The sequence below is a fragment of the Phodopus roborovskii genome, unplaced genomic scaffold (genome assembly GCF_943737965.1).
Source record: "Phodopus roborovskii unplaced genomic scaffold, PHOROB, whole genome shotgun sequence".
Taxonomy (NCBI): domain Eukaryota; kingdom Metazoa; phylum Chordata; class Mammalia; order Rodentia; family Cricetidae; genus Phodopus; species Phodopus roborovskii.
In genome coordinates this window covers 48,655,173-48,665,118 of record NW_026126480.1, presented here as the reverse complement: position 1 = coordinate 48,665,118, position 9,946 = coordinate 48,655,173, and the positions used below count along the sequence as shown (strand labels likewise).

The following is a 9,946-nucleotide window of genomic DNA, read 5'->3' as shown; positions in this document are numbered from 1 at the left end:
GCTAGCGCACACTGTTCCTATCTCATCCATGAACAGACAGACATAGAAATGGCATGTATGTTCTTGGATACATAGAAGGGTGTAACTAGGCTGTGTGTTGCCACTATTCTGTCCAGTCCAAATCAGCTTCTCTCAAAGGGTTTAGCCCTTTGCCCTGTCATCTAAATACCAAGCAACACAGAGCTGGCTGAACACAGACTAGGCACTGCCTCTGCCTACTTGATCACTAGCAACAAGAATGCTGGAGAGTCAAGGGATTCCCAAAGAAAGCTGAAGCAAGAGCAGTACAGAATGTGATTTGGGTAAGAACAAGGAATTTGGAACTCCCAGAACTGATGAATAGACAAGGAGCTGCCTCCTCAGACCAGGTAGGACAATTGTGTTATCTGACTACAAATTGGGTGGCTAAAAGAAACAGAATTTATTCTTTCATAGTTCTGGGTGCCAGATGTCAGAGTTCAAGCCAGGCCAGGGTCTTGCTTTCTGTATAAGTATGGGGAGAATCGTTATTACTGCCTTTCTCAGTTGGGGGCACCAGGCTTCCCTTGGCTTTGGTATCATTATACTTCCTCCTGGACCTTTCCTTTGTATCTGTGTTCAACTGTCATGTATAAGGACACTGTCATTGGATTTAGGGCATCCCTGTTAACTCATAATAGTCTCAAAAATCCATTCTTGGCTTAGCATACTGGAGTATATTTTGTGTATATGTGTTTTGCCTTCAAGTTTGTTTACCACATGCATGTACCACAGAAGCCAGAAGAGAGTATTGCATCTCCTAGACTTGGAGTTACAGACAAGTCTGAGCCACTGTGTGAGTGCTGGAATTAAACCCAGGTCCTCTGGAAGAGGAGCAAGTGCTTTCAACCACTGAGCCTCCTCTCTGGTCCCTGATACACACTTAATTCCCAGCAGTTGGGAGTCAAAGGCAAGTGGATCTTTGTGAGTTTGATGACAGATAGTCTACATGGTGAGTTCCAGGCCAGCAAGGTACAATGAGAGCCTGTCTAAAAAATAAGGAAAAAAATCTTTCTCTCAACTATCTACAAAGATACCCCCCAACACACACACTTCTTTTTCAAAGTCACAATTATAGGTCATAAATAATAGGATTTGGACAGATATTTTGGATGGTATCATACACCCACCACAAAGGACGATAAGGAATGCATTTCAGATGGAAAGTTCTGAGGCACATGTGGGAAACATCCTGGCAAAGCCAGGAAGGAACCAAGCTTCTCCCTGTCTCTCCCTAGTCCCTGACATCTGTCCTCTGGACCTAAGTCTTGCTCTCAAGACAGGAACCTTCTCAGGATTCCCAATAACTATTAGGAATTCTTTCAGGATCCAGATGGTCCAATCCTTTATCTCCCCCCCCCACAAACACCAAGGCTGGCTTGATGCTTGCACCATATCCTCATATCCTACTGCTTCTGCCTCTAATCAAGGTTACAGAGGTATAGTCTTTGCTGGGCTAACAGGGGTGCATCACCACATTCAGCTTGATCCTTCAATTTCTGATCCTCTGTGGAAACTGAGTCAGCTCCTGGCTTCTCTGTGCTACATATCACTAGATAATGCACAAGATTCTACATTTGGATTTGTTCCCTGACCCAGCCCTTGAGGTCTGCGCTGGGTCAGATACCTCCCTGATAATGCCTCAGTCCTTAAATGCCTAGGCTGGGTTTCTGGCAGCTGGCAGGCTCCAGCCCAGATTGTATGAGATTCAGGATACAGAGAGGCCAAAGAAACAGAAAGGACCAAAGCAGGGCAAAGGGTTGAAGAACAGGAGGCTGAGATGAGGAGACTGGCCCCTGAACCAAGGATCAGAATATATGTGATGGACAAAGGCGCCCTCTGGAGTTACCTAGAGCAAGGAAAATCTGTTCCCTTGGGAGGATATCCCTGAGGATGGTGTGGAAGACTGGTTGGGGTAGATAGGAAAGCAGAAAAAGAATCTCCGCCTCAGAAGAAAAAGAATGGCTGCCGCATCTTCTTGAGTAATTAAGAGCTTTTAAATGCCCCATGTTTCCCAGCAGGAACAACCTGGGCGAGGGAGGTGTGTAAGGGAGGGAAGTAAGTCTCTGTTGGCCACACCCCCCCATCCCATGCCTTTGATTCTCCTCCTAGGAGTCCCATAACTGGCCCTGCTTATCCAAGGAAGGTGACAGTTGCCCTAGCAAACACTCCCGCCTATTTCTCAAAGCATAGGGGCAAGCCTTCTGAGGGGCACAGCATTCCACAGGATTCTCCTTCCAGAGTTGGTCACGGCAAAGGCAAGTCAGACAAACAGCCCCCTCCTCATAGCCAGACGAACCCACATATCTTTGAGGATCCACAGGCGCTGGAGAAAGGAAGGGGCGTACGTGCCTCCCGAAGGTATGCTGCCCCTGGCCATCCAGGCACTCGTGGGTCACTGCCAGGACTACGTGCGCCTGGAGTGTTTTGAGTTCCCCAAGAGGGGCGGTCTTTAGACTGGGCGGGGGATAATCGGTCCGCCCTAACATCAGGCTGGGAGGTGGGGCAGCTTCTTTGCCTCAAAGGTCCCGCCTTGTCCAGCTGTCTCCTCGCGCTTAGCTGGCGAAGCACTCCACTGTGAGGCGGAGGTCCCAACTCCAGGGCCAGAAGCCGTGAGCCCGGACGGTACCACCGCTCAAGGGAAAGGGGACATGCCTTGGACTGTACCAACGGTCAGCCACCGTCCGGCGAGGTTGTCCCGCAAGCCACGCCCAGCAGGTGGCGGCCCCTCCCCAAGCCGACGTGCAGAAAGGAACGCGCCGGCCTCGCCCGCGAAGGGTTGCGCGGCGGCAGGCGGGGCGTGCTGCCTCCCCCTTGTGCTCACTGGCTGCAGTCCTGCAGGGTGGGCCCTACTCGACCTGCCATTGGCTGCGGGACATAAATTTGCATACGGGGCGGGGTAACTGGGCCCGATTGGGGCCAGCCTTGGGTGTGAGAGTGGTCACAGCCGCCACTGAAGTTGATTCAAGAGCTGGCGATGGCCCCGTGCCTGGCTCACAGGTGAAACAAGAGGGTTACAAGGTTGGCGGATGGGGCAGCATCTTCGAGGCTGCCCCTCTCAGGGGGCTATGGGGATTGGGCAGGACAAGAGAGGAGTGGCTCTGTTGTCTAAGTTGGAGGGGACGGGGGCGGGGACGTCGAGGGCGACCCCTCCACTTGCCTGCCAGCCAGGGCAGTCCTTCCAGGCTCAGGACAGCCACTGCCCACCGCACACTGCGTTGCTCCAGACCCACTGTGCGTGTGACAGCGGCTGATCTGTCCCTGGGCAGCGCGAATTCCTGGCCCTTCAGTGACCCAGGTCGGCAGCAGGCGCCACTGTGGGGAGGAGAGGTGGGGTAGCAGGCCACTAGGAGAGGATTGTACCTACAGACAGGCCTGCATGTGGAATCCCAGCTAAGATAGGTTGGGCTGGGGTTAAACTGGGGGCTTCTCTGCCCTTCATTTGTGGGACTGAGGTTGGGTCAGGTATCCTCTTGGAGGAAACTTTCTTCTTATGTGTATTAGGGTTCGAGGCTGTGCAGTCCCTAGAACAGCCACTGTCGAAGTCATTCAAGGCATCTCTGGGCAGGCACAGGTGTGAACTTCACCTAATCCTACAAGACCCACCTCCCAAGAGCCACCTCTGGACAAGTCTTGAGTGCTCCTGCCTGTTTCTGCCACTTCAGCGATGAGGGGAGTCAGTACCACGGATCTCTTTGTGGACTCTAGGACAAGCCTCCCCCATGGACACTCCTGCTAAGTGTTCTCAAGTCCATCTGAAAGTGGAAAAGGATATCCAGGAAAGCTACAGGCTACAGGGCTAGGCCATTTGTAGCAGGTCTGATCCCTGGAGATGGAGGGGCTTAGTCCAGACCTCTCCAGACTGACACTAGCCTCTGAAGGGGGTCCTATTTTGTCACCACAGTGTTATCAAACTCAGAGTGTTCTGCAGATGAGGGGAGGTTTGTGTGGCTTCTGGGTTGAGAAACTTCAAAGCTGACTCTCATTGCTGGACAGCTACTTACTGGGGAGAGTCTCTGAACTAGGCTTTTATCCGCCTCTGTACTGTAAATGGGCAAGGCCACTGAGACTGGAGACCCAGCAGAGTTTAGCCCTGACTTCTGGTTGGATTGCTCAGATAAGGAGACTGCCTACCCCACACTGATAGCTGATAAGGTCCTAACTTCACTCATGTAGGATGGCTCACTTGGCCAGGTCTTGCCCTGTCAGGGACCAGACATTTGTGGGCGGGCAGCTTGTCTGTTCCTCACTTCGACATACCTCACACTATTGTTTCCAAAGTAAAGTTGCAAGTTCCAAAATAAACTTTCCATTAACTCAAGAGTTATGTTTGGTGGTTCAAAGCACTCTAGCAACTGTTTGGAGTATGGGAGTCTGTCCACTTGAAACAGTCACCGAGAAGGGAATCTCTACCAGCCTTCCCCCTCAAAGCACAGTGGCCACCTGAAGGAGGCTTGGTAGCTTCTTTAGTGCCACTGGCAACAGCGTACTACAGACTGGACCTGGCCTAGGCAGGGGCTTCAGGAGAAACAGGTGCTCCTCAGGACACAGGGAACATGTGAAAGACTCAAATGAAGAGGCTGTAGCTTACCCGTCTAGCTTCCTGTGTGAAGTGGTCTCTGGGTAGGACCTGGCACCACAGCCACTGGACTATGTGCTTACACTGGGAGATGAACCATGATAAGCTTAGGACCAGTGCCAAGAGGTCTATTCAACTCTCCTGAGTGTGGGTAAGGCTTTAAGTGAGGGGGGAGCAGGTCCCTCAGACCACCTTCTCACCAAAGACACAGCCCTAGTGGCTTTTGCATTCTAGGATCCACTCTATGTGACCTTTTGCTTGGCCCTGCCTGCCTGGGGCCACAGGTCAGGCAGGTCTAGGCTGTAGCAGGCTTAGGCTGGAATGCAGGCAGGAATAGTCTGCTGGAAGTTCTGGCCTACTGGCACCAATCAGGAACCTCCCTCCCTCTGTTGCCTGGTGCCTGGCCTCTCCTTCTCCGTTTCCTCCTTCAGGCAAGAATATGGTCTGTTCTGCAGTGGTGGTGCACACCTTTAATCCCAGCACTTGGAAAGCAGAGGCAGGCAGATCTCTGAGTTTAAGGCCAGCCTGGTCTATAGAGTGAGTTATGGGACAGCCAATGCTATATACAAAGAAACCCTGTCTTCAAAAACAAAACAAAACAAAAGAATATGGTCTTCCTTGTTCCTCCAGCACAGGATTTCCATGTCCCCTTTCAGTCTGACTCAGAAAAAATAGGGCACACTAAACCTAGCTCAGGAGAGAGCAGGAAAGAAAGCTGAGCCCATTCCAATGTCCTCTTAATATGGTATAAACACTCTCATTATCTGCTGGGCAGTGGTGGCCCACACCTTTACCCCCAGTACCCGGAAGGCAGGCGGATTTCTGTGAGTTCGAGGCCAGCCTGGTCTACAAAGTGAGTTCCAGCACAGCCAGGGCTGTTACACAGAGAAACCCTGCCTCAAAAACAACCAAAGACCTTCATAATCTCCCAATTCTACCCAGAGTGCTTGTCCTCATAAAGATTTCCAGCCCCAGGAGCTCAGAACATGTGGCCTACCTGCATAACCAGGATTTTAGAAGTGATCACTATCTGCTCAAGAGCCAGAATAGTAGCTGGGCTGGGCTGTGAAAACATCCTGGCCCCAATGTCAAAGCTGGAGGCTCATCAACAGGCTTCACACCTACCCTAGGAGGAGAGGGACAGCCCCTACCATTCAATGCCCATACCTACCTTGGGGCTGGCAAAGACTTCTAGGGAAAACTCCCTGGGCCTGGCCAACCCAGAAGTCACAGACTTGACCCAGGAGTCCAGGACTCGCCCCCACAAGTTCTCAGCAAACCTGACGGGCGGGTCTAGCTTGTCCTGACATCCTCAGTTCCTGCTGCTGGTAGCACACAGGCCAAACAAGGAAAGCCAGGGAAGAAGGGTTGAGCTGCCAGGCCTCACCAGGCTAGGGATTGGTTACAAATAAATATACTCCTAGGAATGTCAGAACATGGGCCCTGGGACCCTATTGAATACTGGCCTCTAAAAACACTTTCTCAGGAATCCAGCAGTAGATGCCGTGTGGATCTCAAGTTCTAAACTGCAGACACTGCTCGGTGGTACAACTTCAGAACATACTTAAGCACCTTTGAAAGGTAGTTTATTGAGGTTTGTCAGGGCAAAGAAGGCAGCACATGTCCAGTGGCATCAGCGGCAGGCACACACCCACAGAATGAAAGTACTGTCCACACTTCTCTCCCCTCCAGTAAGTAGTGGCCTTGAAACTGTGCTCACTGCTTCTTCAGGGGACTTGGAAGACTTGAAAAGACTAGGACAACGTGTTCTCTAGCACTCCCGCCCCTGAAGCAGAGACCCCAGGCCATAGCTTTCCCGACTTTAGGGAAAGAACCCTGTGATCACACTCTCCCATTGTCCAGGTGGCTCATTCCAGCTGTGCTGGCTCATCTGTACTCTTACTCTGTATCTCCTACTTGAGCAGGAACTGCTACCTCCAGGGGCTCTGCCTCATGGGGGGAACTGTGAGAAAGAGACAGGCTGAATGGGCTGAAACCAGAGCCAGGCCCTTCCCACAGATCAGGGCTAGGGGTAGGGAGAGAAACATACCCTCAGGACTCAGGCTGGACACTAGGACATGGCTCTGGGGGACTCCCCGGAGGGGCTCATCACTGGTTGGAAGGTCCTGTGGGGGAAAACAGGTCAATTGAGAACAGGTGGCCCCCGTCTGACCATCACCTCTTCCCAGAACTACTCTGACCTGTGGGCTGGGGATGCTTCTGTCCAGCTGTGAAGGTGGCGGCACTGCGGCACCTGTCTGCTGGATGAACTGTTGCAGGTTGCACTGACGGAGTTCCCTGTTCAGCTCCTCCAGCTCCTGAGTCTGTGCCTGGGGGCACACAGGACCTTCAGGAACAAGGCCATGACCTTCTTTCCCACAGTCAACATGCTCCTTAGTCTGATTCTATATCAAATCCCCAAAGTGTCCATGCAGCAGGTGGAGTGCTGACAGACTGGCTGTGTAGCAGGCAGGGAGTTGACAGGGGCCTAGATCTCCTGGACTCACCTGTAGAGCATGCTCAGCAGCCTCCAGAGCCCGGCTCACCAGGGCCAAGGTGCCTTGCATCTCCATACTATGCCGCTCCTGGATGGCCAGGTCCTGGCGTAGGCGCTCAGTAGCAGATGCTGTAGCTGAAGGAGGGCCAGGGGCCTCAGCAGCCAGCCGAAGTTCTGCCTCCAGGGCACAGGCTTGGGCATCTAGGGCCTCCAGCCGGGCAGCATGCTCAGCAGTAGCTGCACTCAGTGCTTGCAGGCGTGCCTGTCCCTCACGCTCCCTGGCTTGTTCTCGTCGTAGCTCCTGCTCCCAGAAGGCCTCATGGCCCAACTCCTCAGCATTCCTCTGTATCCTGAGTTCTAGGCCCTGCAGATCTGCAAAGCAGTCTGGTGTGGATCCTACTAGGGCTGTAGGCTCAGAGATGGAGGAGTTGGGGGCCAGCTTGGGACATCCTGGGGTGAAGGCCAGTGCTGTGTGTGGTTCACGGCCTGGTGCTGCCCACGACTTTGGGGGGAGGCTGGCCCTAACTGGGCATCGTTCTGGGGGTGGACAGTTGTCTGAAGAGGGCCTTCCAGACAGGCTGGGCCCCGTCCGCCTCAGGACAAATTGGACATCACTGGCAAATTGTCCACAGGTGGCTTGGGCTCCCACTGGACACTCCTGTGGCAGCAGCTGCCGTTCCTTCTCCCTAAGACGCTGTACAAGGACAAAGCGGCCTGTCTGGCCTGTGGAGGGAAATACAGGGTCAGCCTATATCCCCCATCTCTATCCACTTCGCTTGAGGACTAGAGCAATAAAAGGGTGAAGCCAACCCCACCCTCCTTGGGAGGGAAGATGGGGATGGACTACAGTCCCTCCTGTTTAGTCTCTCTGTCCCCAGGGAACTCACCTATAGCTTGGGCTAGCGCGATGACCACTTCTTGGCAGGTGGTCTGTTCTGAGACCCCACAGACCACCCGCTGGATGCCATCTACCCATACCTTCAGCTCCATGACCACAAGCTCCAAGACCATCCCTGTCCTGTGGGGAGGACACAGGCCATAAGATCAGGCCAGGCCTGCCTCCATCATAGCCTGGCCTTCCTCTTCTCTTGGCTTGCCACAACAACTGGCTCAGGGCTGTGGCCCTTAAGCCCTGCCCTCCTGTGCCCAGCCCCACCCGCAGGCCACACATTCCTGGAGGGGCTGGGGAACTAGTTTGGCCCTCTTGAGCATTTTGAGGCATCCCCTCCTGCACCAGCCTCCTCTTGCCCCACCCACCCTACTCCAGGAACAGGGAGAATCATTAACCAGGTCCAGGTTTTCCTGTCCCCCGGTCACCTGGCTCAAAGGCTACTACCCTTTTCACGCGGGCGCCCGTCCCCAGGCACCTAACACCTACCGTACGCAAATACAACGCCGTCCACAGTCATGGGAACGCCCCCCCACCCCCAGGGAAGGAACAGTCTTGGACCGGGAGGAGCTGAGAGTCAAGACCCAGACAGACCTCCATCTCCCAACCGACCCCAGATCTGAAGAGCCCCTCGCCAGTCCCCAGTCTGCCTCCGCAGTCCCTCCCGTCAAGCCAGCGCTCCGGGCTCCGGTGGTCCCGCCCCACTTGGGGGCACAGCCCGCCTCACGGCTGATCCCGGCCGCGCGGGATCCAGAAGTCCCACTCCGCAGCCGGCAGTCGCAGGTGCAGCAAAGCCACCGCGCGTCCCTTCGCCCGGATCAGCGTCTCCTCGGTCGGAGAAGGCTCCCTGGTGCCGCGCCCAGTGCTCAGGAGGCGCAAGAACCCGGCACAGCTCACCTGGGCGCCGGGAGGCCTCCGGGACTTAGGCGCTTGAGCGCCGCCTCAACCTGCAGTCCCAGCGCCGCGGCGCGCCCAACCTCACGGCCTCATTGGCTCGCGGCCCGCACGTCCCGCCCCACGGCACCCTATTAGATCGGAAGCGCGTGCCTCCCGCCCCATGCCTACTGCCATTGGCGGCCTTCCTCCCACCACGCCCCATTGGCTCGTTAATCCGTCCCGCCCCGGAGGCATCCAGGTATAGGAGGGGCCCTGATTGGGTAGGGGCAGGACCCGGGCGCCTAAGATGCTCATTGCTGATGATCAACACGGAAGCGCGTCTGCAGCTGCGTTCGCTCTGGGCTGGTTTGCCCAGGTGAGATGTGTTCCCAGCTCCAGAACGGACTTCCTCATTAGACTTTCTGTGTGACTGGTCTCCGCCCACCGAGAGGCTCCTGACTGGAACCTTGCGACTCTGACTTGTCCCTGGGCGCATCATCCGCCCTCCCTTCATCATCCCCGTACGTTAGGCCTCTTCAGTTCTGCTCCCTTAGCAATCTGTAGCCGAGAACACCAGAAAGAGAGGCCATGAGTGTCTCCCGCCTCGCAATCCGACGGAGGTGGAGTTTAGGGACCGGCTGACCTGGTGGGCGCTGCAGCCCTGGTGGGGGAGGGGACGTCCCTGAAGCCTGGACAAAGACCCTGGGGTCTTTGTTTGAAGCTCCTTACTCTCCCCTCCCCCAAAGGGTCCCGTACCCTCTCTCCCTGAAGTGGGCCCCTGCTTTAACGTCTTCCCTGTGTCTCGGCGGGCTAAATCAAGCCAGTCCAGCCCCATGTGGTCTGTCCCAATCACAGAGAGCTGAGGGAACTGGTTCTCATGCCCTTGTGGACGAGACAAGGGGAGAAGGAGCCTCTCCTGGGCCTCACATGTTCTGAAGGAGAAGCAATGTCCCCCAGGGTTCCTTAGTGGAACCACCATTGGAGCCCAGATGTGTGGAGATAGGTACAAGAAGATAGTCTTCCAAGGGTTAGGTAGATGGCTATCAGACACAGGCTCATTTATTGACTAGAGTTAGCACGGCCACTC

At 54.7% G+C, this 9,946-nt stretch overlaps 1 protein-coding gene across 4 annotated transcripts; it reads right to left on the bottom strand.

The window, feature by feature from the left end:
• Nucleotides 1-6,166: 6,166 nt before the first annotated feature.
• Nucleotides 6,167-9,000, bottom strand: Rassf7 (Ras association domain family member 7). Of its 4 annotated transcripts, none has more exons than XM_051193349.1 (5): nucleotides 8,881-9,000; nucleotides 7,982-8,112; nucleotides 7,105-7,817; nucleotides 6,799-6,927; nucleotides 6,167-6,723 (listed from the first exon to the last, which is right to left on the bottom strand). In XM_051193349.1, exons 2-5 carry the CDS (start codon nucleotides 8,103-8,105, stop codon nucleotides 6,529-6,531), a joined length of 1,161 nt encoding a protein of 386 aa, XP_051049306.1. In that variant the 5' UTR covers nucleotides 8,106-8,112; nucleotides 8,881-9,000; the 3' UTR covers nucleotides 6,167-6,528. The 4 variants fall into 4 exon arrangements, with proteins under 4 accessions (XP_051049306.1, XP_051049307.1, XP_051049308.1 ...); XM_051193350.1 differs by lacking the exon at nucleotides 8,881-9,000 and adding an exon at nucleotides 8,578-8,873; XM_051193351.1 differs by lacking the exon at nucleotides 8,881-9,000 and having other exon boundaries at nucleotides 6,167-6,560; nucleotides 6,648-6,723; nucleotides 7,982-8,520.
• Nucleotides 9,001-9,946: the final 946 nt, after the last annotated feature.

Excerpts from the sequence above, each read along its gene's own strand:
- Rassf7 (XM_051193349.1), bottom strand. The coding sequence starts at position 8,105 with ATGGTCTTGGAGCTTGTGGTCATGGAGCTGAAGGTATGGGTAGATGGC. Across the intron at positions 6,928-7,104 it reads CTGCTGAGCATGCTCTACAG|GCACAGACTCAGGAGCTGGA; the intron begins GTGAGTCCAGGA and ends GTGTGCCCCCAG. Across the intron at positions 6,724-6,798 it reads GAAGCATCCCCAGCCCACAG|GACCTTCCAACCAGTGATGA; the intron begins GTCAGAGTAGTT and ends TTTCCCCCACAG.